General features: G+C 33.0%; 2 protein-coding genes and 1 long non-coding RNA gene across 3 annotated transcripts; 1 reads left to right on the top strand and 2 right to left on the bottom strand.

The window, feature by feature from the left end:
- Positions 1-39: 39 nt before the first annotated feature.
- On the bottom strand, positions 40-11,705 carry LOC130645796 (major vault protein-like). Its single transcript, XM_057451895.1, has 28 exons — positions 11,546-11,705; positions 10,255-10,388; positions 10,116-10,182; positions 9,791-9,842; positions 9,233-9,496; positions 8,229-8,379; positions 6,568-6,634; positions 6,048-6,189; positions 5,856-5,957; positions 5,348-5,438; positions 5,176-5,236; positions 5,000-5,094; positions 4,839-4,923; positions 4,669-4,722; positions 4,426-4,476; positions 4,277-4,322; positions 4,117-4,196; positions 3,710-3,769; positions 3,532-3,610; positions 3,043-3,185; positions 2,632-2,732; positions 2,341-2,431; positions 2,144-2,233; positions 1,942-1,987; positions 1,610-1,674; positions 1,357-1,437; positions 1,007-1,087; positions 40-548 (listed from the first exon to the last, which is right to left on the bottom strand). The coding sequence occupies exons 1-28, from the start codon at positions 11,600-11,602 to the stop codon at positions 444-446; spliced, it is 2,541 nt and encodes an 846-aa protein (XP_057307878.1). The 5' UTR covers positions 11,603-11,705; the 3' UTR covers positions 40-443.
- Positions 11,706-13,177: 1,472 nt separating this feature from the next.
- LOC130645800 (serine/threonine-protein phosphatase CPPED1-like) lies at positions 13,178-27,927 on the top strand. Its single transcript, XM_057451901.1, has 3 exons — positions 13,178-13,379; positions 16,428-16,716; positions 27,326-27,927. The coding sequence occupies exons 1-3, from the start codon at positions 13,212-13,214 to the stop codon at positions 27,787-27,789; spliced, it is 921 nt and encodes a 306-aa protein (XP_057307884.1). The 5' UTR covers positions 13,178-13,211; the 3' UTR covers positions 27,790-27,927.
- LOC130645801 (uncharacterized) lies at positions 13,946-15,918 on the bottom strand. The gene is made up of 2 exons (XR_008982740.1): positions 15,631-15,918; positions 13,946-14,077 (listed from the first exon to the last, which is right to left on the bottom strand). It is a non-coding gene; the product is annotated as an uncharacterized LOC130645801 (long non-coding RNA).
- Positions 27,928-27,965: the final 38 nt, after the last annotated feature.

The raw sequence follows: 27,965 nt of genomic DNA on the forward strand, positions 1-27,965 counted from the left end.
TGTAGTTACAGTAGTATCAACATAGGAAAAACAAAGGTAAAATTTTTTAGCATCTTTTCACATTACAAATGAACATTTAAATTATAAAAGGACAGACAGTAGAAAAACAATGCAAAAATTGCATTTAAGGTATATACTAATTTATCAAATTTATGAAGATGCGATGATAAAAACACAAATTAAGAATCCTTAGTTGAAATGGCAAAGAAGTGATTTAAATTTCTTCTCATCGCAAACGACACCCTACACAGCATTTTATGGAAATGAAAATTCCGACAGATTGCTTGTCATTATTAACAAAGCATTTTGATTATAACTGAAAACTTCTTTCACGAAAAAGATGTGCAAAAGTTATAAGGAAATTAATAAATAAAGGTAATTTGGTGCAAAGTGGCTTTTAAAGTTCTTGAACGTAACAACAACAAAACATTTGCATTTATCGATTACATTTGATGGATCAACCCATTTCCACCTTGGTACAAATTTAATGGAGTGGAACCGTCAGTAATTATAGTGCTACGCAGACCAATGGCTTTCAACATCTCCATCTAAACATATCAACAAATTTATTTGACAGAAAAGATAAAACTGTACAATAACAGAACAAACCAAAATATTTTATGACATTATGTCGTTATTCTGAATTTCACGGCTTTATCGTCAAAATTTCACGGCTTTATCGTCAAAATTTTACGGCTTTATCGTCAAAATTGCCTTACCGTTCGAAACCATTGAAAATTTTCAAATTAAATCAAACCATAATTTTTGAAGAAAAAATTGAACGTGTGTATATTACGCGGCCGCTTGACAATAAAATTTTATCTTTATGCAATCACTTGCTGAGTTAAGCAGAAATCATAGAATAGTAAAAACAACTGATGATAACCAGGTTGGGAGGTAATAACAGGTTTACAAACGATCACTTCAAGACCGAATAAAAATAAACACTTTTGGTAGACCAATGAATCATAAACACCCAAGTGAAACAATACCAGACTAATTTTACCTGTGCGATGGGTCCTGCATCTGCGATCTGTTTTATTGTCTCGCTTCCTATCGATGAAACTAAATCATGGGATTTTGTAGCCTGAAAAAGAAATAAATATAATCTCATTATACGTACATACCAAAAGTTCAGTTGTTTCTTAGTTTTAAACATGGCTCTCCAAATTTAATGCGTTTAAGATAACGTACATTAGCTTCTCTCATAGAAGTGTTGACGGCAAAGATAGATTGCTATTCACTTTGAGTATTTAGAAGACAAGCAGCCATTTTGAGTACATGCAGTAATGACAGAAGTCACTTTTTTGATAATGAAGAATAAGTGATAAATACAATCATGCACGTGGTACTTACGGAGATACGAGCTAACTCTTTCGCTTTGTGAATGTCGAGTTCATTCATTTTTTTCATGTAAGAGATTTCTGACGCCCGATGCTATAAAAAAAATATCATTTTAATCAATTTGAAATATAAAATGCCTATAGGTGGTAATCATTCGAGAGAATGGAGACAAGGTTGTCTTAACATTAACTCATTGCTCCACAAAACAATAACAAAAGTGTATTTCTGAAAGTTATAAAAAATCGATTCAAAAAAACATTTTTACCTTTTGCAGACTCTCTAACTTCGCATTTTCTTCGATTTCTTCCGCTTTTGTTTTTAAAGTAGCAGCTAGAATAGAAAAGATGGCTGTTACATTTTTATGTTTATAAACAAGTAAAATAAAATACTATATTACACAAAAATCGCTGAAAGTTTAGTACGTTATCCACTATGAAAACTATATCTACGACAATATCTCCCTAAAATCAATGGAATATTCACTAGCCACAAGATCAGAAAGCAAACACATACGCTCGAAGTGTCAAGTATGGAAAATAAAATATACATAAGCGTTTATAGGTTGACAGTCTTAGTTTTTATTTAACACCTGCTTACCTTCAATAGCACTTCTTCCTTCGATCAACGACTTTTCCGCTTGAGCCTTTAAAGGAATTAAAAATACTTTCGTTACTCTCTTTGTTTAACGAATCACACATCCAAATAGTTCGGAATTACGTAAACCGTAAGTATGCGGGCGATATTACAACACCGAATAACTAAACACGAACAGGATAACTCAACAAAAACAAAAGAATACCTCAGCTTCAGCTTTTGCATGACCAGATGATTCCACAGCTGCAGTGATGGCTCTTAATTCATACAAGTGACGGCGAGCATCTTCAGCGGCCTGAAAAAAAATCACTTATATATTCACTGACAAATACTTGTAAAAGTTAAAAATGTTTTATATTTTGACATAAGTTTTTACCAACCAAGTTAATTTGTCAACTTTACCTTCTCGTTGTCTAACTTATTCTTTTCCAATTTGCCTCTAGCAGTTTGTTCGTTCTTAGCGGCTTCGTGAGATGCTGCTAGCTCAATAGACCTAAAAAAATGAGTTGTAGTGAAGTTGTAATGAAGATTAACTTAACAAGGCTTTAAGCGAACAGATATATTCGCATCCAACTTAAACACGACACACAAAAGACTCGATTGAGACCATGTGCGTACCATGTGCGTTTGCAACATTGACTCTTTTATCTCATATAATACATTAGCTTGATAGATAAGAGAAAGTACACATACTGAGTTGAAATCTCAATAGCCAGTTGAACTGATTTTAGTAAACTGTCTCTCATGTGAGAATCCACAGGTTCAATGCTTTGCACATCGATGTTGGTTACAGTCTAAAAAACACAAAACATGAAGAAAAAGGTTTGAAGGAAATGAATATTTTCTCAGTGGACTGAACTTTCACGAAGGTGTTTCTTTTAACTCTGTTCCTGACAAAACGTGCGGACATTTTATCGTAAGAGAAACTCAACATACGAAATAATTCTTATTGGATCGTTGTTACAAAACATTGGAAGAATTCCAAAGGAAAACTAACCCAGTAAACAGAAATCGAGTCTACAGAAAGTGAACAAAACATGTTCTATGGTGTTTAAAACTATATTTAAAAAATGTCACAACAAGAACAGCCGCAACAACACCTACCATATTGTTTTCTGTAAATGTTAATGCATTGCGAGTACAACCTTTCTCATCAACACCAAAAACAGCTTCTTTCACTATCTTAGTAGAGTAACGATGAAACTCATCGAAACTTGTACGGGCGACACAACCACGGATTCGACTAGCTAAATTAAAAATCGTGAACGTAACATAAATGATAAAAAGGTAATTGCGGAGAAGGTTACATAGACCTCAAAATTAGATTTATCCAATGCAAGGTTAGTTTTTTGTCACCATTACCTGTGCATATAATCAGGTTACTAGATACGCGTATGAATCATTAAACATAAAAGTGAAATTACTCCGCATGTGTTGTTCGTACGACCAATTTTTAAATAATAGTTTAAATCTCATGTCACGTGATATCGAATTCCAAATAAGGATCTGGGTCTGTTTCGCGAAAATTACTTATTTTTTCACTTGAATATAAATAAAGCGAAAATAATAATTTATTTCAAGGAAAATAATTACCGATATTTTTAGTTGCAAAACCGACATAATCAGGAACTGAAAACAATTTCTTTTCGGATTCTTTATCCCCTGGGATGCACTTGAATAAAAATAGCAGTATAAGTGGAAGTCGTCACGGACAAATTGACAGCAGAAGTCGTCACGGACAACTTGACGGATATGTACTTTAGTTACTTACTTCAAATTTATTGTTGGCTGCGTATTTGATACTCAATCGAGCATGATCTAGTGTCTCCACCTGATATAAAAAAAACAATGCCTTAATCTACGTACAGATCTAGTGTGTATATATTTAAAATGTTAAAAAGTGTAAATAAAAAATATACGAGTCAATCCAACTAGAAATTTAGACAATCAGTACATATTCAAAAAAAAACTGATTGACAGTTTTAACACCGAATATGGACAAAAATTTGACAAGCTGAATGACAAAAATAGTCAAGTTATAACTTCGTGTTGGGCTCGTAAATCAACTGGAAGTACCAGAATATCGTTGCCACTGACAAATTAACAACGAGAAAAATTGAAAACTAAAGATGCTATGGAACCTTAATCTTTTTACAATGCCTTGGTTAAAAGACGAACCTCTATAATATCGGTGATGTAATCTGGGCCCAACATAATGGCCAATGACATGAGAGCATTTTGTTTTTTCGGTTTTCCAGCTAAAACACATACAAGTAAACTTAATCAACGACATAAATAAAATTATGAAAAAGTATTCACAAAATCTATGATTGCTTACCACTCAAGCTTAAAACATTGAACTCTTCAGCTGGCTCTAAAATGACCTGTAAATAGCAAGAAGAGTTATTTTGAGTATCTTTTTCAACATCAATAACGACAGCTGCAACAACACTAGCAATAATATTTTAGCAACAGATTGTAACCTACCAAATTTGGTCCAAAGACAACACGAGCTGATTGTTGTTGATGATCGTAAACCTTAAGAATAGTGAAACATATTAAAACTTGTGCACCATTTATTTTCAGACAACAAAAAATATACATAAAATCTGTAGTCTAAAAAAAAATGTTTTTTATTAAGTGCAAAATAGGTGTAAGAGAAAAATAAAATAAAAAGAATCAACTCGCAAGCGAAGGAAAGCTAAAATTGTAATAAAAAAGTAGATATACCTGAACAGCTGCATTTGGAGGGACTCTGTACGAAATGATTCTAATTGGATCTCTCTATGAATAAGAAACAAAAATTAATATCATTAAGAATATAAAGTCGATAACAATGAAAAAAAAACATCACAAAAATAGAATATGTTAAAAATGAGTATCGACATATAAATGCATACCTTGCCGGTCGCGTAACACTGGTCTACAGATGATTCAAAGTATGCCAGTTTACGAATATCTCCTTCGCCCCAACATCCACCATGACTACAATAAAAAGCCAATCATGCAAAACATATCTTAGCATGGGAGACCTTGTAATGAATTTAAAGGTGATTCTTACGCTAGCATCTTTTCAACAATTGGAGACAAAGGTTTCGGCCAGTAGGTTTCGTTCTCCGTTAAAAGATAAGCTGTAGGACCCAATATTGTACGCACCTAAATATGCAAGGAATTTGGGAGGTAGATTGTGGTAAACAAAGTACATTTGATCAAAAAAAAGTCGAATTCATTTCATACTTTCCCTGTCTTTGTATTTTGAACATATATTCCTTCATTTTTCCCCAAAGCCAACGGAGTTCTAAAAAAGACAAATTTAAAATGTCATTAGTCTGCGTGTATAACCAATAAATGTATGTGGCGACCACATTCCTTCTGTCTGCATGACTTATGGAAATTTAAAATACCTCACCTTTTCACCTTAACGACAACTTCAACTGATGGAATGTAAACTTGTGGACCTGTGATCATCCAAACGTCCCCTGGACTTCTCTCAACTGGTTCTACAATGTTTAAATTTACATATATAGTGGCAAAATGTTACAACTTGTTACCGTTTATTCAATGTCTTGATTTGTTTTTGCAAAAAGTGGTTCTTGATTGATAAAGAAATTGCATTATGTATTATTAGAATAGTAGCGCATGCGCAAAAATGTTAATGCTGTTGTAAAGGTTAGCACTCAAATGTTACAACTTGTTACCGTTTATTCAATGTCTTGATTTGTTTTTGCAAAAAGTGATTCTTGATTGATAAAGAAATTGCATTATGTATTATTAGAATAGTAGCGCATGCGCAAAAAATGTTAATGCTGTTGTAAAGGTTAGCACTCAATTAAGGCGTCGTAATGCTTGTGATCTTTGTAGCATAGTCTTACTACCCTCAGTAAGAACCAGCCAGGAAAGTGTATATACATAATTACCTTCTCCTGTAGTATCTGTGAATGCATAAGCAGCTGATAATATGAGCGCCTCATTATCTTCAAGCAGGTAAGCATTTTGAATACCATTTTCTAACTGTTCACCTAAAATTAAACAAAAGAGATATGCACTTTGGGAAATATTTCAATAAACTTTGTGATGCGCTGATCTGCCATTATGGTATACGTGCGCACCTGGTTTTAAGAAAAATGATGTTTGTCCTTTACGTAATTCCCTCTTTCCTAACTGTTGTTTACCAGACTTGTCAACAGGATTCAACACAACAGCATATTGATCTCTTTTTAAAACAGTTCGTGATTTCTGCTCAACAATAACCTGGAAGTAACAAACGTTAGGACTGGAAAGTAAGAAATGATAAACAAGACTAACTACAATTGATATAAGTATTTTATCATTTTGGTTCAAATAGACCGATTTAAGATATAAATCTCTATCAGACTATAAGCAACACTGTTTCAAAATCCCAGCAAAATGCTGAAATCATTTTTTAAAAAAAGTTTCGTAATCAAGTGGTGTAATAGTGGTTTCTTAAAACAGCAGTTTTGAATTTCTCTACGTGACCGCTACAGTTTGGCTAAGATTTATGAAAAGACATCCGAATTTCACGATGACCGCACTAAGTACATCGAAGCCAATCCCACAAAGCTATCTTGCCAAGTGGTTTTAGCCTTACAAAAACGACAAGCAACCCACCTCCCCAACTTCTGGTATATATAACTGTGAATCTTCAGATGTTACAAGCCAGTCTTCACCACAAACTCTAAAATAGGTGAAAAAGTAAGATGGAAATACTAAACAATGTAACTGGTTTGATCACTATACCTGGTACTAGCACTAGTTTAGAAATATACAACATACTATCAATAGTTTAAGACAAATGTTGCCATGAGTTTAAATATTAAATGTTCAACTTTAATGATAATATGTTCTTAGTAATTCAAAAAGGAAGATTTAAATCTGCTGTATGAGGTCACTTGCACATGACTCTTTGTTCTAGCGATTACTGATACTAAAAACGTGATACATTCATTATTCGTTTTTACATATTTTTAAACTTGATTATATAATACAGACACATTGTAATCTTAAGTAAAGACTATGAGTAAGGATGACATGCTCAGTATAGACAAAATAAATAAATGTAATTTGGAAGAGCTGTTCTGCTCAATCTTAGGACACTGCCCAATCTTTTGGCATAAAAATGCTAGTCTCAAAACTGACCGGCCAGTCTTAAGACTGCACAGGCGTTACAAGATTGGGCAGGAGACCATGTTAGGCCCATCTTTAGACGCCTTTTAAATTTTAAAGAAGGGATGTGCCACACAAGCTCTGTTGTTTGCAAGCCCGAACAACCATCCTCAGGCACATTAAAACATCATATTTGGGATATACAATAAACAAAAAAAGGAAAAACAAAAAACTGTTGAACTGACCAGGTCAGTTTTTTGGGCATAGTAAAAATCGTATCTAGCTAGCTAGCTATAGCTAGCACGTATTATACACTTGGGATTTATATACAGCTCGTAGTGACCAAATATTTTATTAAAAAAGGTTCATATATAAAGAATCAGATAAATCGTTAGCTGTTAACTTTATTTTGGATGAAAAGTTTAGCTAGCTCTAGCTAGCGATAGTCAGCCATATATGGTTGAATAGTCTCAATTTTTTTATACACATATTTATATAAATGGTATAAATTTTTCGCCTTTTGATTTGCCAAAAAAAGTTTCAATTTAAGTTCCTTTTAAGAGGTTCTCTTTGTTTTCGACAATTGTTTTAAGATTGGACATGCAGTTCAGTCTTAAGACTGGCTACCCATTTATCACTGTCAGAAGATTGGCCTGGCCAGTTTTAAGACGGGGCACGTTTCAAGATTGGACAGAAAAGAATCATTAAAAGAATGTTAAAAAAATAATTAAGCAGGTAAAGAACAGTTCTGCTGCTGCAGGAACGTCTAGTATTTCTTCAGAAAGGTAAAAGCAGGGATACTACAATTGAACTTAATTACAAGTATAGCCAATCAATAAACTGTGTTTTTTGTTTGTGATAAATCGTTGAATGTTGAATTAAAGTTCTTTATCTATCGATGTGTGCTGAAATCTTAACTAAATCTTTAGAGTTAGGGTTACGTCTTGCTTAGGTTGAGAGTTAATAGTTAGGTACAACCCAGGATAATTGGTTATTATTGTCAACAAAGATAGTAGAAAAGTTTTAAAACTTGGGTGATAAGTTGGGTGGTGAATTGCATGTTTAGAGGTGTGTCATTACTAAGCAGATTTCAGAAAACAGGTTTTTAGTATGAAAAAAGGAACTTATCACTTTAAAAATCAAGAACAAAATCAAACATTTCATACCTTGTTTTACCAAGACCATCTATTAATTTTCTTTGAGCTGTCATATGTAGTGCTTCATGCATAGTAAGAGTTATTCCTTTTACTATTTCAAGGACTTCTTCGTAAGCACCAGGTAAGTAGGAGCCTGGTTTTCTTTGCAACCATTCTTCTCCTTTGAATGGAAACATAAAAAACAAACTTTAATTTTCCTTATTTTGAAATCAACATTTCAAGGGTGAAAACTGTTTGGTAAAAGGTATAATATTTTGATGCAATTAAATAAATTCAGTTCACTAGCTATTCCCGAAAAATATATAACAATTAATGCACTGCATTTTCCAAGGAGTTAAGAACCACACTAAACTTTTAGAGTAAACTAAATTGAATTTAGTATTTTATGGTTTAATTTTTATGTGTTGAAATCAATGGCAGCAATATGAACATATAATGTAAACAAAATTAGTACACTTCTGTGGCTGAATATCAATCTTTTTGTTGGAAAGTTAAATTTGCAGTTCTGTATGGCTAAATTTGTAAAATTTAATTATCTTGCCTATAAATACTTGATAATTTCAAATAAATTATGATTACTTGCAACAAATGAAAATAATATTTAAACCAAAAGTTGAATTTGTTCAATTTTTTTACAAAAAGATTTAATTTTTATATTTTCTAGATTAGCTTTAGCTCAACTTTGAGATTAGCAGTAGCAAATACTGCATAAAATTTATCAGTTCAATGTTCAAGTTGAGTATTCAAGAAAGGAGAAAAAATGCAATATAAAGGTTAAAAATTGAAGGAAACAAAGGAGGAAAAAAATACAAGGTGAAGATAAAAAAGGTATTAAAAAGCATAATATTTGAATGAAAAACATATGCAATACTGGGACTTAGTGGAAAGTATAACATTCCTGTCATTATTTCTGATATTCTGTAAAAAGTTTAATTTTTCTGACAATTCGTACATATTTTCAAAATTTCTAACAAGTCCTGGACAGCCTAAACTTTCACAAAGAATCTCCAAACCTGTCATTCTTTCTTTTCCATTTTTATCAACCAAATCTTGTTTAGCTTTCAATCGCAATGCAGTTCCAAGTAATATTACACAAGGTTCTACAATGCCAAGATTTTTACACTCTGGTCTTGGATAATAAGTCCTTGGCCCCTCAATTTGCCACTCTTCTCCAGCTACTCTTTCCACTCCATTGTCATCAAATGAAACCAAGGCTTGAAGTTTTAGTGCCTTGCATGATGGTACAACTGGTAGCTTAATAATAGCCATCTTGTAGTCTAAAGTATTGGTATAAATTTCTATATATATATTATTGCTACAACGCCATTAGTGAATTTCTGCAGTATATATTGGTAACCATAACAATTCTTTTTAAATAATGAATAAAAACAAATGGCATATTAAAATGTAACAAAATAAAAATATTTTAACCCCTGGGCTTTCAAGGACAAGACCAAAAAAGTTGTCTGTCTGCCTGTCATGCTACCAATTTGCATGAAAAACAGACAGACAGACAGACTAATATATATTCACATAGGATAATATAATGTAATGTAAAAGGCAATACTGACTAGATCGGAAAGAATGAGCTAATTCTTCTCCTGGATACAATGGAAAGGGTTCCTAAAAATAATGTAATAATATAAAAGTTTAAGTGTTTGTTCAAATTTTAAAGCAAATAAATAGTTTTATAGCAAACAAACTCAAGTGTTTTTCTTTTTCCTTAGACTCTCTCTGATTTTGTGTACTTCACAAATTTTGCAGATTTTTAATAACAATTGTATAACGTTTTTTAGTTCTTTTATGAAACAAAAGATGTTTTGAAAGGTACCATTTGCTGTTGTAAATGTTGTTTTAGCAATTCTGACTACCAAATAAATAATTTTTATAACGTACCTGATGAAACCTAACTTCCTCCTGCCCAAATTTTAACTCTGCTTGTTGTTCATATGGTACAGGCAATCTATAAATTTATTTGTAAAATGAAGACAAACAAAACTGGTTGTAGAAGCAAATCATAATAATTTTAACTTACTTAGCTGGACTTATGATTTTACAGTAGTGACCAGGAGGTATAACAATAAATGGTGAAGGACCATAAACAACAATTTGGTTTTCTTGTAATATTAAACTTTTTGGGCCAGTTTCCAGATATGTGATGTTTGTGTTCTAAATAACAAAGTTACAATTTTTAATAAAAGAGTTGCAGAAGTAGAAAGAGTGTCTATAAACCAGGATTTTATTTGCAACTTAAATATTGTATTTAATGATATACAAACCTTTTACTTTAATATAGATAATAGTAGCAAAACATTTGTTAATTTGTACGCTAAGTTATGCACTCTTGGATAAAAATGATTTTAGTTATATAATTTTTATATTTTATATTATTTTTTAATTTGTATATACTTAATAAAGGAAACACCAACTTTTCATAAATTTTTCTCTTGTTAAAGCATCTGGGTTCCCATTTTTATAGTCAACACAAAATAAATACCATTCACGGCACTGTGAGGCACTTACTCTCTCATTTAATGATGTACACCATTTCTATAAATAAATCCCTAATAAAAAACATTGCTTGAATAAGCGAGAAAAAAATCTTTGGACCACTGCTTCACAATCTTCTCCAGACCTATGTTTTCCCAATTTTTGATTTTTCCTGCAAGGGTGATTCAATTTTTCCAGACTTTATTATGATAGATTTGAGGAGATTTTATTACAAATTTTGTATATACCTATACACAAGCAAAGAAGGGCCTAAAATAGTATTGGGCTGACTTATATTAATTTAGCAGCATATCTTGCTTATTCTTTCCCAGTCCAAAACCTAGTTGGTGAAATTGTACCTTTGATAGCAAAATTGTTACATGTATCATTCTGGGTCCTTTCCAAGGTAGCTCATATTAAAGTTTATATATACTCAATTGCCAATGTCCCACAGTGTTAATCTTGAAAATAAGCAACAAGAGGGCAGCACAACGCCAAGCGCAACGTAATTGCTAACTCTTTTCTTTTAAAGTGGCAAATTGTACGCCATACATCCAACAGTAGCTTAATTTATTTCCATAGTCTGCTTAAATCAGCCTGATTATTTAAAAAAATTGGTCCAATTTCATTAAGTAAGTATGTGTGTACCTCTCTGTGTGGCTGAATTTGCTCTGTGGAACATATTACGTATCATTTATTTTTATCAATATACCTAGTTAGCTACCTAGAGCAAGTTAAACATACTTTTAGCTAGCTAAGAATTTTTCAAAAATTTTCATTTTCCCTGATTACAAGATGCAAAGAAATAGTTTTGCATAGTATCAAGTAATTCTTACCAAGTTTAATATGTGAGCAAACTCTAGAGGTTTTAGTCTAATAATATTTCCAGCCATTTTGCCACAGCAGATCCTTTCGTCAAGGAAAATAACAGTTCAAGCCAAACCCAATGAATAGTGGTGCAATAGTAAAAAATGCAAGCGAAAGCTAAATAGTAAAACAAACTCTCCTTCGTAGTGTTTTTATCTAAAAATAATAATAATAACAAAAATAATAAAAATAAAACAATAAAACAAACCGAAGTGGCTACAAGTACGTGACCGTATTTTAATTTTTTTTTGCTACAAGTACGTGAATGCGTAAAATGCTGGTAAGCGTACATAAAATCACCAGTGACGCCCTTTGTGCGTGGCGTGGAGAATATTGCAGAAGGTGCAAAATAGCATTCCTCGTGAGTTATTTACAAGTGAAAGAATTGCTGTTAATTAAAAAAATTAATTTATTAAAAATGAATGTTGGTAGTTTTCTAGTTTTTGACGAATTGCTAAAGGCTATTAACGAGCATGAAAAGTCAACTTTTACACAACTGTATGTAAGGAGTTCAAGATCAGTAGAAAGTGGAGCAAAAAGAGCTAGCAAAAAAGTTTTTAAGGAAGAGTTGAAGTACGCAGACTACGCTTGCATTCATGGGGGGAAAGAATTTAAATCAGCTTCTACTGGAAAGCGCAAACATAATGCGCAAGTTTTTTTTATATATATTGCTATCGGTTTTTTTATATATATTGCTATCGGTATGCACAAAAAAAAATCCGACCGTATATCATACTTGCGGCGAGTCAAATATTCCGTTTTTTCTTACAGGAATGTTTTGATGAAAACCTTTCGCTGCAGGCATCACAAATGTTAAAAGTGAAAGCCAAAAAAATAAATTCAAAACCATATTTCCAATCTGTGTGGGAAAAATGTTATCTTGAAAGACCTTCATAACATGAGCTCAAAAAACAACGAGAGTGGCTGAAATAATGTACAACAGCTACTCGAAGAAATGAAAAGTGTGCCAGGTAAATTTGAATGAAAGTGAGTGTAGTTACTATTCTTCCATAATAAAAAATTCCGATGCGAAAATAAATGTAAGATAATAACTAACAAATTTTCTTTAGGGGCAACTGTGGTAGCTGGAGACGTAATCTTTATTTCAATCGTCACAGCGACGAAACAATTAAAAAAACATCATCTGGCACATTACTTTCATCACAATTAGACACATGCATGCAGTGGCTGTGTTCTTCATTGCCCACATTAACGCTGAACTATTTGACATAGGTACACATATTTTCGTTGCAGCCTCCATGTTCTTTTTTTTGACTAATATGAGCATCATATCTTCTTGATAATATTCTTAACATGACCGTACCCTGAAAACATATAATCAGCCTTGTAACATACGTAGTCAAAGTTGTAGAGATGTAAATAAAAGCTCCTAGTTCAGAGAACCCTAAAAAGAAAATATCTTTTCATCGTCAACTCTCAAACCAACCCGCTGGCCAAGCGACTTCTAGAAAAAAGAAATACGTGAGTGCCGTACTTCCAACAAATGAAAGTAAAAATACGTAAATGCCGTACTTCTAGCAAAAAATAGTAAAAATACGTGAATGCCGTACTTCTAGCAAAAAAAAAGTAAAAAATACGGTCACGTACTTGTAGCCACTTCGAAAACAAACAAACATGGCAACCACACAGCTGCTTGCTAAAGTAGGAAAAGATTTAGTTTATCCCTACTTTTCCAGAAAAAAAGAAGGGGAATGGGATAATAATTTTGTTTTTATACAAGCTGCAGATACACAATTTGGACTTATTGATAATTGGGCTGGAAATCCTATCGAAACTAGAAATTAAAAAAGGTTGCGAAGCATTTCGCAAGTTGCAAGCAAAATTAAACTATCCAATACTTTGTCCCTAGCGCTTCTTGTTTCTTTGGCGCTAACATCTTCCGAAATACATCAAAATTGAATGTCATATAGAAGAACCCTGGGGACGAGGTAGGAAAATGAACGCTCTGCGGAACAATTCGTTGCTCAAAAACAGTTTTTTTTGCGAATAGACTGCGCGAGTATTTGATGTGCGTGGGATATTCTTTTCAAAATGTGCGAGAAAATTAGATTACGCGAAACTAACAAAAACGAATAACGCGTGTTAAAATTTTGTACCGCCTTTTCCCACAGAATGGTAAAAGTAAAGAGCGCAATACAAAATTACACTTTTACCAGTATTCCGAAAGATATGTGATACATCGAGTTGTACAACCCGCAGAAGTTGGTCCTAACGTTAACGATTTCGTAAATGACCTCACAACAAAACAGTATTTTTTTCACGTAAAAATACCGGCAGTAGAAGCCACAGAATCTCCTGGAACGAATTTCGAAAACTCACGGGAAACAATTAAAACAAAAACAAACAAATCAAAACAGTTTTTTAACTTTATCAAGATTTATTAAATAGCTTCAAATTTGGGCAGAAAAACAATAACGGATTCGCCTTCTTTTCACCACACGCATTAGAAGATTACATCACTCACTCCCATTGTACACAATCTAAAAGAAAAAGAAAACATTTTCATATAGTGAAGCTTCCAGTGCCTTTAAGGGATGGCCAAGTCAATGGAATTGAAAGAACTGTTTTTCATCTTATAAATAATTAAGGCTAATTCGGAAAAGTATAAAAGAAAAAAATTAAACAATTTGGCAACTTTACTAATTTTATACGCAAAGTTCCAACCATACCAACAGTTTCCAAATCTGACAAAATCATTTTAGAAGTGTTTATTTTTTCAGAATTTGATTGATGCAAGGCCAAGGGAAATTAAATAAGTTTATTGTCCTAGACCCATTTAAAAACATATGCTTCTCATCATTCAGTTTTTTTTCAACCAACATTAATGTAATCACCCAGAGGAAATTATAATGTCTCTTGTGTGTGTTTTAGAAGCTGAGTACACAAATACACAAATATTACAAGTGCTGAACTTTGGCAATCATATTTTGCAATCAGACCCTTTTAAAAACTATGCTGAACCATGTCAATTATTAAATTCAGCACTAATAGAAAAGCACCTTGGATAGGATTCTTTGTTGGGCGAATAAAATGACTGACAAATGGTTTATCGTGAATGAAATAGTAATTTTTACACAAATAATTTAAAAAATAATGAACTTTGTTATGTGGGTTGTTCTCAAACACACGTGGGCGGTGGACAAAAAACTGTGATGTAATTTCTCTTGGTCTATTATTCCTGAGAATATTCTAAAATAAGAGGGTGTCAATAAGCTGCAAACAGCCACATATATAAGGGCGAGTTCGGGCAACTTTTCCAATTAAATTAGTGATTGTCTTCCAAAACCGCCCGCACTTTCCCGAACTTGCCTGGAGCATTTTTAAAATTCAATTCCTTGTAACATACCTTGTGGACGATATTTGGAAAAAGATGCTTTAAGAGAAAGAAGTTAATAAAAATTAAAAGTTATTTATCAAGTAAATTTTATCAAAAACCATCGAAAACAGTTCTTTTAAGAACTTTATTACCACATAGTTTACTTTATGGTCTATGCAGGTTTTTTCGGGTGAATACTTCAATTTTTTTGCAAAACGCTAAACTTGCCCAAAAACGCCTGCACGTTATACGGCGTATGCAGCTTATCAGCACCCTTGTTCTAAAATTACAAGCAGTTTCGAAGATGCCCAGGCCGTTTAGAGGACGTGGTGCGGATTGGGCATCCTTGAAGTTCTGTTTAATGACAGTTTTAATGTTTTAATGTCGTTTTAAACCTTGTTCTCAGGGAGGGTGTACGGAAACTAATTCCTATTGACAATTACATTGCTGTTGGTTTGATAGCAAAAGTGGATATTTTTTTAATTACTGTAACAGGTTACTTATATAATAAATAAAAAATGATAAAAAACGGTTGGTCAGCTCACTCTAGTGCCCAGAGCTATTTGTTTTGTCTGCGCCCTAGCTACAGGTTTTCCTATATCTGGCTATCAGTTAGGTAGTAATACAGCTTCTCCATATGATTTCTACAAATTACTTTCAATTCTTTTATACAAAACTGAGCTCTAGCTAGCTACCTTTCGTGTCATTAAGCCTTACCTTGATTTGGATAAAACCAATTAAAATTGATAATATTGTATTCTTACATCTTCTTAGAAACAATAAAATAAAACACAGCTCGGCGCGTTATAATTGTACAAATTACTTCAATTTTTCTTTAGGAAAGGGTACCTTACACAGGAGCTTTCCAATCCAACTAAAATCTCCAGAAAAAGCACAGCAACAAAAAAGCTTAAAATACACAAGTAAAGTCGATTAGAAACAGGACTAGCAATAAATTTTTTCAAAAGAAGAAAACCGTTTTAATACTATTATGTTTCATTAAAATACAACTATGATAGTATTAGAAGCAAAATTGCAAAGTAATTGATTAATTATTTATACCATAATTAGCTATAATACAAAGAAATAAGGCATATTTTGGGTCTGTAAAATATACGTGTCTAAAATGCCGACTACCGTTTCTTGTTCACGGCATATTCCTCTTTGTGTGTTCAAGTTCGGCGGACGTATAATCCGGACCAAAAGACGGGGGGGGGGGGGGTCAAAATCCGGGGGTGGGGGGGTACGAGCCGTACTTATTGCATTTTTTACTAAACTTATACTTTAACCCCTCGGTCCAAACTTATTTGCTTTATTAGAAAAAAAAATACCCTAGCTTTATGTGCAAAAATATCAGTCCTATTTCTTTACGCTGATTTTATATGATTTTTTTTCTATCGAAATTTTGAGAATCTCAATAATTCTCTTGGTATACCTCGCGTGTAGCAAACGTGCTCCACAATTTCGCTTCGCTCGCTTCGCTCGCAAAGCTCAATTGCTTCGCAAAAAATGTATGGGATGAAGAAATTAAACTAACAAAACAAGCTATTAATCTTGTAAATAAAATGTCGCCAAGACCAAAGTTTTTTGTTGTTTCTGGAGACTTAATTGATGCAATGCCAAGAACAATGCATCGGGCAGCACAAGAGGAAGACTTTAAGAAGATATTCCAAGGTTTGGATTCGGAAATTCCTTTGATTTGTGTCTGTGGAAACCATGATGTTGGAAATAGTCCCACAAAAGAAAGTTTAGAAAGTTATCGCAGGCATTTTGGTGACGACTACTTTAGTTTTTGGGTTGGAGGTAAGAATTAGTAAACCTGAATATTACTATAAAGCTAATTTTCTTAAATAATTTTTACAATATTTACTGTTTAGCTAGCTATATATGCGGCCCAGTCTGATCGATATCCGAAAATGGATATGTCAATTATATCCAAATGTAGATATATGTCCAGATTTTGTGAAAAAAGCATAATTTACCTTCTTTCTTCTGACAAACTCTTCTAATATAATATATATCTTAAGCTGGATAAAAATTGTTACAGAATATATCACTAAAAAGAATATTTTCCAACGCTTCTTTCCAGTTTTCCGCGTGTTCTTAGCTTGTCTCAATCTAACAGAAATGAATTTTGAAGTTAGTTAACAGCGAGCGTAATATTTTTCAAGTCTTCATTTTACTTGTATTTTATACAAATTAGATTGGTTCCATGGTTTTAAAGGTATACTGTCTCTACTTTTCTGAAAGCTAAGAGTTTCTTCTTTAACATAGTGTAGGATTAGTGCAGGGACGCTTTTTTGCTCTAAGGTACGTTTTTAGAAAATCAAATACAACAGATTTGTAATATCAAACAGCTCAACACCCGCCTATTTCCCCGATTATGTTTTATCCTGTTTTGCCTGTTTTTTCTCCAGTCGAGGGATGGCGGGTTAGCTATTTGGCATTGCTGCGCCCATTATATCCGAAAGTGAATATATTCAAAACATATCCATTTTCGGATATCGATTAGACTGTAGCTAGCTAGCTAATGATACTTAATAAACATGGTATACATGCTATAGGTGCTTGCATGTAGTTAACTAGATATAAATAGCTAGCTAACTGCATAGAATTTCTAACATTTCTCAATTTTGCAAAATTCTGCAATTTTTTTTTATGTGACAGTGTAGTTGGTTTGTTCAGCAAGAAAAACAGCATGTTGTTTTATGTGTGCGAAACCTAAAGTGTAAAATTAAATGCACAAGAAAAGATGCCCAATAATAAAGGCATAGCAGAAAAGTGGGATGCTGGATGCTGACTGGGACACGGGATGAAGGATGCCAAAAAATCATCCAAATAAAATAATGCAGCGCCAATGTTATTTTTTCTTGCCTTTCTTGCCATATTTCAAGCCTGGGGTCAACCTGTCTCTAACCTTATCAAACGTATCTCTACATTGCAAAATAAGGCTGTTTGATTGCTAACTTTTTCTCAACCTACTGCTACAACAGATCCTATCTTTTATCAACTTGGTCTTTTAAAATTTTCCGATATTGTACAAATTTCCAACATTCTCTTTATTAAAAATATTCTCACTGATTCCACTCCTATAGCTCTAACAGAAACCTACGGTATCAAGATCCATCAACATCATTACAATACCAGGAACAAAACTGTTGAAATGCTTGACCACTTTCTCTCAAACACTACTTACTTTGGTACCAACTCAATTAGATCTCAATGCACTACTTCCTGGAATAATTTACAAAAAGTTAACTCTTTATCCTTTATCACATTGTCAAATTCTGTTATAAAATATAAACCCAACAGATTTTTTCTGGACACTTATGAAATGACCCTTCAGTCGTGTGTGTGTGTGCGTGTTTGTACGTGCTGTATATGTATGTGTCTGTCAACATGGATTGATATCTTAAAGTGTGTGTGTGTTTGTTTGTGTGTGTTTTCTTCGTCCTATTATTATTATTATTTTTACTCTTTGGTTTGTATGGGGAAAATGGAATAGTATTTTCCCTCCCTATACACTTTACCCTTGTTACTCCCCCATTTGGTGGCCTTCACGGTACTATTAGCTTTGCTATGGTGTTGTTCCCCAGCCATTGAACATAACTATGTATTTATATAATGGATTATACCTACTGTAATTTCAACAAATAAATAAATTGAATTGAATTGAAATAGTACGATGGACACGAAGGGTCAAAATTTCCACTAATTGTTTTCAACTTTTCCGATATTTGTTTCAACTTTTCCGATATTTTTTCTAAGATTTTTTTATTAAGAATTTTTTTTCTGAGAACTTTTTTTGAGAATTTTTTTTCTAGGAATTTTTTTCTAAGAACTTTTTTTTAAGAATTTTTTCCTAAGAACTTTTTTCTAATAACATTTTTCGGAGAATTTTTTTCTGATAAGTTTTTTGAAAGAACTTTTTTCTGAGAATTTCTTTTCTAATAAGTTTTTATGGGTTTTACCACTTGCAACTTGTATCACGAAGAAGAACATGGATGCTTTAATTAAGCAGTACGTCAGTGATGGTTTTACATATCTGGAGATAATTGAACTCCTAAAACATCGACATGAATAATAAATAAGTTTATCTATACGGAAATGAAGATTGAGACGTTTAGGAATAAAAAAAGAGCACTTCAAAATGTTCGTAGTCCGATACAAGATGTTAAGATTGCTGTCCCGCAAGAATTATCATGTAGTGGATCTGATATAGGTTATCGATGAGTGTATCGTTCTCTAGTTTCTCAAGGCCTCATATGTCGACAAGTAGATGTTCGAAGAATTATTAAAAGTATTGATCCCGACGGTGTAGCTAGGAGACAGCGTAGAAAATTGCATAGGAGAAAGTATATATCCCAAGGACCGAGCTTTGTTTGGCACATTGATGAACACGATAAACTTAAACATTTGGATTCAGCATACATGGATGTCTTGATGGATTCTCAAGAAAGGTAATGTGGCTCGAAGTTGGACCTACAAATAAAATGCCGGAAATTGTGGCAAAGTATTACCTTGACACAGTTGGAAAATTGGTGGTATTCCAATGCAGATCAAAGCTGATGATGGTACAGAGCATGCTTTGATTGAACCTCGACGCTGGCGATGGAGAGGTGATGGAATCATTTAGTATCATAACATCACCTCAAAGCCAAAGGATAAAAGCTTACTGGTCTATCTTACAGAGGGACAGAATAGGATGGTGGCGAAGATTCTTAAGAGACATTTCTTACATGGATTTGTTTTCAAATGATGACCCGGTTTTAGTTGATTGTATTAGATTTTGTTTCTTGCAATTAGTTCGTAATGATCTTAATTCAATCAGGACTTAGTGGAATTCGCACATAATCTCAAAAAGTTGCAACGCTGGACCACGGGGAAGACCAGACAGTATGTTTTACTTGTCCCACCTTTTTGAAGCTGAAAACATGATCATTAAAGTAGGTGCAGCGAAAATAAATGAATTTTATTTGGATGTCACAGCTAATTTTTTAGATTATTCTTAAGAATTTCAAGATTTTGCTACCACAGTTATGCATGAAGAAGGCAAAGGCTTGCCTCAAAATCCAACAGAAGCTTTAGACTTATATTTATTTCTACTTCAGAAAATTAATGAATGTTCTTAGATTTTTTTTGAATACAAAATAGCATATTGAATCAGTTGAAAAGTATATTATCCTAACTCACCATCAATAATATACAATAACAACAGAGTATCTAACATAATAACAACTTTTAAACCCTGTGAAATTAACATAAAGTACAAATATGATGGCAATCATTCAAAAAAGTCACATTTCAAAAAACATAAATAAAAAAAGTCAAAAGATCATTGAGACTGTCTGATGATTATGAGAATGTCTATAATTGAGTATCTTCCTTTATTATACAGTGCACCTTAACAAATTCTTCCCTCAATTCGCAGAAGTTATTATAAGTTGCAGGTAGTTCCGAAGTAGGACTGCATGTATGTGCAATTGGGCGTCTCCCAAAGTCAGATGTTGGTAAATAGAAAGTCACTTTAATTTCAATAACACTAATCAGGTCAGAACCTGTTGCATTGCAACAATTTCTTTAAGAGTATTACTTGAAGGCCTTTAACAAACCGTTTAAAATATGCAAAAGCTTCCTTTTCTGCTTCAGTGACAGGACTTGCTGAAAATAAACTAAGCACTTTTTTGGTGGTTGGTTCAATATCTGCATATAAATGTTCAATAGCCCTTGTATCTGGAAATTTATTTTTCAAGACAATAAATACTTCCCTCCAGCACGAGGCCATGATATGCGGCTTTTGAATTAATTCCTGTCGTGCAATTTCACATATCACTGCATGGACATTCTCCTTACGTACTAAAGTACGACATTTAAAAACCTCAAGAAAACCTTTTAAATCTTCATTTTCCTCAAAATGTCCATTAAAACTTGGAGATAATATGTTATTAATTAATTTAACCTCATCATCAAAAGCATGTTTCTTGAAGGAATCAATTAGTTCATCATCATTCACACACCCAAACATACAATATAGGTTATGAAACATCGACTAAGAACTGTAGGAAAATAGCCAACGTCAATATAATCCTTTGCTAGGATCATTCCAATTGCCAGCCACTCTGCAAGGTACATGTCATGCCTAACAAATGGCACGCGTTCTGCCTCACAAATCAAAAAACTGTTCGAAACTTCCTGCCAAAATGCAGTATATACGTCTCGCTTAATGCCGCTTCCAACTCCAATTTCTTCCTTTCCACGGGGATCAATAAACACATAATTTCGTCTGCAATATTTACCTACAAAAAGAAATCAAGCCATATAATTTAGTTTTAAATAGAAAGCATAATAGAAAATATTTTTGCTACTAGATTTAGGTTATTTCTGTATTTCTAACATTTTCTTACAAATATGTAACAACATGTAAATGTTTATATTATACTAGCTTAACTAGCTTTGTGTATTTTGTGTATACAGTGTTGCCTGAGGATGAGTAAAACAACAGTTAAACATTGGGGAATATAAAATTGGATATAAGAACCTTAAATTCATATATACCTTGTTCTTCATATAATGATTTAGTAAATCTGTTGAAACTTTTGTGCGATGAATGTGGAAGGAATATTTCTTTATTTTTGGAGTAATTGGTTCAAATGGTTCTACTCTTAATAATCTTATCTCCGAAGTTGCGGGATGTTCAAAATTACAAGAATTTGTATTTGCCTCATTTTTTTCTGGTGTGGGTGGAGCAGCAATTTCACCATTAAAAAGTTCATACGTGGTCAAGTCAGTGATATTACTTGGTAGTTCTTGTTGATTTTTCTTTGGTCTGCAGACAATGATTCGTTAAATGCAGTATTTTGTACACAAACAAGGCAGCAATCTATGTAAGTGCAACCACATACAACACATTTTTCTCTTTCTTGTGACAGAAAGAGGTGCATCAGATGAAACATCATTATTATTTTGTTGTGCTACATCATCACCGTCATCATCACATTTTCCTGATAAATCATTACTGACAAAGAAGTCATCATTGAAATTTGTTAATTCTGATTTTAGCACAAAGAAGGTTTTACTAAGTTAAAATCCTTTTTTCCTGACATACTCAAAGACATTCAATTCTTCATCTAACTCTGTCAATGTTGCATCACAAATTGATAATGTACATTCTAACGTGTTTTCTTCAAACGAATTCTTAAAACAATTGTCAAAAAATAATTCGGTCGACTTAGATTTGATGTCTTTAAATGAGCTGTATTCGTCGATTTCTAGAGATCTACAGCCACCACCTTAATTTACTCTTATCAGTTGGTAAGAGCCTGTACGTCAGTACCACTTTATTTGCACTCGTTTTAAGTTTTATTTTGTTGACACAGAGTTTGATTTACTCCCAATTTTGCTTAGTAGTCCACAAGTATTGTTTCATAAGAATTTCATTTATTTTTGCCTTTTGCTTTCTGTTCCTTGTCCTCCATTTTTGTCATATACTTTGCTACTGCACGCTTTACAACGTCCTCCATCTTGTTTACAGATTGATAGCCTGAATAATCCAACTTTAATCAAACACGGAAAAAATAAAAAAATTGGCAGAGATAAAAAAAAGTCAAAGAAGTTGAAACAAAGAATTAGGAAAAAGTTGAAAAAATATCAGAAAAGTTGACAAAAAAATCCGCAAAAGTTGGAAAAATTATCGGAAAAGTTGAAAGATTTTCGGAAAAGTTGAAAATATATCGGAAAAGTTGAAAAAAATATCGGAAAAGTTGAAAAAAATATCGGAAAAGTTGAAAAAAAATTCGCCAAAGTTGAAAAAAATTCTTGGAAATCTTGATCCATCTTAGTATAGGAATATGTTTTATGAAAGAGGAAACGTATATAACCATAAGCTAGAAGATATAATTAAGCTGCCTTAATTTAAAAAGTTACATCCTAAACGAAAGAATGAAACGAACCGAGTAATAACAGAGGAAGAAAGAATTACACCGAAATTGAAAACAAGAATAAAAATAAATAGATAAAAAGAGGAATAGCGAGTCATTGTATCATCAATTAAAACCAACTGATAGTCAACCTTCACGTTTATGTGGCTTAGCTAAAGTTCTTAAAACGAACACACCAGTAAGACCAGTTTTGTCTATGCCAGGGTCAGCATATTATGAAATCGTTAACCAGGTTTCGAAATGGCTTTCTGTTGTTGAAGAATGTAATGTAAACGCTTAACAAAATCGATTTCTGACTCTTTGCATCAGATAGAATTGAATGAGGAAGACGAATTAATCGGTTTTGACGTGACTTCGCTGTGTACGAACGTACCAGTTAATAAATGATTGTTCAGAATTGCTCTATTCTGGAAAATATGATAAACCAACAGTAGATAAGCAGAATTTTATTTTTTTTTGCTTATTATCTGCAGCTGCAATGTTATTATGTTAACTAATGATGGATATTACAAGCAAATAGATGGATTAGCTATGGGTAGCCCACCAGCTCCCATGATATCTAATGGTTAGCTTAGCAAATATGATCATGAGATTAAAGGCAACGCATAACTATTTTCAAGGTATATGGATGATATTCTTCGGAATAGTAAAAAGCATGAAATACATCGGGAGCTTGAGGAGATTAATGATTTACATCCTGCATTTAATTTACAGTAGAGAGGGAATTCAATGGTAGTATTCCATTCCTTGACATGCTCATTAAACGAATTGGGCGCAAATTGTCCTCTACATGGTACATCAAAGCCACCGATACAGGTCTAACTATGAATTTTCATTCCCTCACTATTGAAGTATAAACGATCTGTAGTGGCACATCGAATAGTGCGTGCTTGTATTCCTTGGAAAGTTGTTCATGAAAGCCTAGCAAAAGCGAAACAAATTCTCAAAAATAATCAATACCCTGTTTCATTCTATGAACCCATTATTAAGAAAGTGTTGGAATCAGTTGTTATACCTAAAGAACTGAAAGGTGAATTTAAATCAGATGAACAGGTACCGTGTAAAATTATGTTCATTCAACAGAAGACGCATATCAGATAAGTTTGAACAGTCACTTAAAAGAATGGACACTTCTTGTAAAGTTGTCCTCGCGCTAAGAAAAGTTAAAACAATATTAACGCCGTTAAAGCCAACGATCGAAACAGCTCTTAAAAGTGGTTTAGTTTACCAAATTACACGGTGTAAATCGTGCTATGTCAGATAAACAACCCGCCATTTACTAACCTGCAAAAAAGAGCACACAAGGTCGACAAGTCCCGTTGGTAGTCACTTCAAATCATGCAACATTGCGCTCACAATGGATGACGTTATTATACTTGTTTCATCAAGCAGATCGTCCCATCATTTAATGGTTTTGGAAGCGTGATATATTCGTCAAATTAAACCAACTTTGAACACAAAGGACGAATATAAAAGTCATACATTAGTGGAATATAATAATGAACGACGTTTTCAGGGATGTTGGCAACAGTTTATTATAATTTTTGTTTAAAATATGATTTAGATGTGTTGTAACATTCGTTAGAATTTGTTTTTAAGCTGTGCATAATTTTTTAATAAACCTATTTTTAAACTGTTATTTATGTGTTTCATAGAGAGTGAATCTGATGGTGAGTTACAAAAACTCGAAATATTTTATTCAAATAAAATTGCGTTGTTGGTCATTAAAATTTCCCGAATAAAAGCAGAAAAATTCAAAATTTAAAATGTGTAAAATTTTATTCAGCACACAAAAATCCAAAATCCAGTTACAAAATCGTGTCCAGTAGAATAATCGAAATATGTTTAAAATCCAGAATCGAGTTTCGCAATACAAAATAATATTCACAATGATAAGAATAACAGATTGCAATCATACAACGTCTCAAACGCACTACTACACTGGCAAACTATTCGCGCATGATTCGCTCATGTTTTCAGTCGATTAATTTTCCTGATCATTTCGGTAAGTAGACCGTAATTTGTAGCGCGGATATTTCTGTCTACTCTTTATGCTATAAGCCATGAAAACCTGGTTTCTTCTCATGTTTTTTATTAAAAAGAAAAACAGCAATTCGTAGTCACGAAAATTTTCGTTTTTCTCACTCAATAAAATAAACACTCACACATAGACTGGTTTCTGCAACATCAACTATTTCAATCTCTTTTCAGAATGTATAGCTCGAGAGCGCTACTTTTTCAGATCGGAGGCATTTACATTTATTGCTTGATATCTCAACCTCGCCAAATGATAGATAAAAGTTCAATGTCAAACAAATCGTTTCGTATCACATTAAGTTCACCAAACGAAAAAAAAAAAAAAAAAAAAATTAAGTCTTCATTTCTAGCTGTTTTATTCTTTTTAGAAAATACCGGCGTAGTTCAGTAACGGCATGGTCAGTATTTTATTTCGATGAGTTTTTTGCATCCCGTATCTCGCATCCCGCATCCTGCATCCCACTTTTCCGATATGCCGCACAAAGAAAGATGCACAAAAATAAAACTTGCGTGAAAGCCTAATCAACCGATCAGCCCAAAGTAGGTGTGGTCACGTCTTACTATCTTCAATAATCTAAGAATTAATTAGACTTGTTCAGGTGAGTGAGCCCATTCGCGCTCAAAACAAAGGATTTCCCGATATTCTATTGACCACGTATAAGCCAAAAACAATAGAATTAACACTGGGTCTCAAACGATTTTTATGGATACAAGAGCTTGCTGTAAAGAGGCCTTGTTAAACCGATTTAATAAATTATCAGTTGCAGATTGAGATCTTTCAACTCATATATATTCCTGTAAACTCCTAACGACACCTTTGTGCGAATAAAGACTTTTTGCCTGCCACGCAATTGCTGAAGCCAAATGAGCTTTCCATAGAGAATGTGAACATGTCAAGATATCATGAAGAGTATAAGTCCACACTGCTAAAAATGATAATTTGTAACTTTGTAAGATATTTAAAGTATGAAGTTATGCTTAGTACTTTATGAAATCATTAATGATGGCTTAAGATTAGATGGAAATCTTTGGAGTTACAAAATATGTAATAACTAGGATGGTTAAAGAATCAATTACTGAAGATTTACCTAAGAAGAATAGAATATTTTAAAGTTGTATGATGTATGAATTTTAAAAGAATATACATGATGAATTTAACTTTACTCTTAACTAACTTGAAACACTGTTGTTTTAAAAGTATTTCAAAAAAAACAAAAGTTTTAAAAACCAATTCATAAAATTTCTTTCCGCGAAATTTTAAGCTGAACTTCAAACTCACATCAAGTCGTAATAATAAATTCCGGCAACATTTCATCCAACATTTTTTTTCATTGTTGGATGAAATGTTGATGAAAAAATGTATGCTGGATGAAGCAAAATTTTAGGTTTGTGGGACTGCTTTTAAAAACATTCAAACGATAAAGAGCTCATTCATTCCTGAAAAACAAAATGGCGGACTGAAGGAGTTCTGCAGTGCTGCTTATGTTGCTGAACGAACTCGTCGATTCGCACGATGAAAAATCAACCCGCGGAAAAACAAGAGAGTGGATAAAGAGGAGGGAACAAAATGGATATTTTAGTAATATCATTAAAGAATTGAAGATCGAAGACAGATTCGGATTTAGGGAAATGTTTGGGATGGATGTGGGGGATTTTGATTTCCTCCTTAATGAAATATCCCATCTGAGTTTTATTTCTTGGATAAAAAGTACCACAAAACCAATCCAACATAAGAATGTTGGCTAAATTGTTTGACGGCGATCAAACTTCATCCAACATCGTCCAACACGATTTCTTTCTTCTTTTTTGAAAATTTCATATTTTTTCAAAATTTTGAAGTGACTCAAAGCAGTCCAACATTTTATCCAACGTCATAAAAAATGCATGTTGGATTAAATGTTGGTCTGGTTTGCCCCCGCCTCAAGGTATAGTAGAAAGTAACAGAAAAGTTTTCACCTTTGACTGCAACATGTTTTCATTGTTTGTATAATGGCATTACCTTTTGGTTCGAATTAGCGCCAAACATTTACTGAAGTATCGGGAATGGTTCAACCTTTATATATCCAACCAAGCATCCATATTCTGTTGCACCGTCCACACCCCTGCTCTGCAAATAACGGGTACCCACTAAAATACAAAATGTAAATTAAAGTGTTGAACAGTTCTTTATTGCTATCACTTGTTTAGTAAGGATTTTTGCTGTTAAAGAACTGCACTAATTTGTTTATATAAAATATTCCAGGTAAAAAAACCTAAAACAACCCTCTATCTTTTTGTTATGTAATTTGGCCATCTATTTATAAAAATAAGTTCATAAGCGCCCGCTTCTTCTAAGCGCCAACAAGTATTTGTTTAAACTGTTGCGGTACTGTTACAGCTAGTTTTATTTTATTTTATTTTAGGCGTATCTATATAATAATACGGAGATTTTATTTTAGGCGTATTATTTATAGTACTAAACTCTCAACTATACGCAGATCACATAAATGTCCCAGATGAGTATGAAAAACAAGATAAATGGATAGATACGCAGTTAAATATTGTTAGATCAAAAGAATGTAAACATTGTATAGTCTTTCAACACATTCCTTGGTTCCTTCAAACGGCTGATGAGGAAGATGAGTATTTTAACATTAAAAAAGAACCGCGTTTCAGAATGTTAAACAAGTTTCGAGAAGCTGGAGTAAAGCATATCTTCTGTGGGCATTATCATCGTAATGCAGGAGGTTTATATGGTGATCTCGAGGTGATTGTAACGTCTGCTATCGGCTGCCAGTTGGGAGAAGATAAATCTGGAATGCGAATTGTTCGTGTCTCGGAAAATAAAATTGAACATAAATATTATGGATTACAGGAATGTCCTACCTCATTGTCACTGAATGTGTCAGTTGACCTTCCATGATTTCATGTTAATTTGTTTTCATATTATATTCTGTGTATGCATATTTTATTTATGTATTTTATATGTTATGTATGCATACTGTATTTACATTTTTATTGTAAATATTTTTATACACAAACATAGTATACCCCTTAAGAAGCACCTTTATTCAATAAGTGCCCACTCTTGAGTAAGTG

This window comes from Hydractinia symbiolongicarpus, chromosome 5 (genome assembly GCF_029227915.1).
Source record: "Hydractinia symbiolongicarpus strain clone_291-10 chromosome 5, HSymV2.1, whole genome shotgun sequence".
In the NCBI taxonomy this organism is placed as follows: Eukaryota; Metazoa; Cnidaria; class Hydrozoa; order Anthoathecata; family Hydractiniidae; genus Hydractinia; species Hydractinia symbiolongicarpus.

Coding starts and splice junctions, on each gene's coding strand:
- LOC130645796 (XM_057451895.1), bottom strand. CDS start 11,602: ATGGCTGGAAATATTATTAGACTAAAACCTCTAGAGTTTGCTCACATA. Junction 6,190..6,567: donor ATATACCAGAAGTTGGGGAG/GTGGGTTGCTTG, acceptor TGTTACTTCCAG/GTTATTGTTGAGCAGAAATC. Junction 3,770..4,116: donor ACATCACCGATATTATAGAG/GTTCGTCTTTTA, acceptor TTTTTATATCAG/GTGGAGACACTAGATCATGC.
- LOC130645800 (XM_057451901.1), top strand. CDS start 13,212: ATGGCAACCACACAGCTGCTTGCTAAAGTAGGAAAAGATTTAGTTTAT. Junction 13,380..16,427: donor ATCCTATCGAAACTAGAAAT/TAAAAAAGGTTG, acceptor GCAAAAAATGTA/TGGGATGAAGAAATTAAACT. Junction 16,717..27,325: donor CTTTAGTTTTTGGGTTGGAG/GTAAGAATTAGT, acceptor ATTTTATTTTAG/GCGTATTATTTATAGTACTA.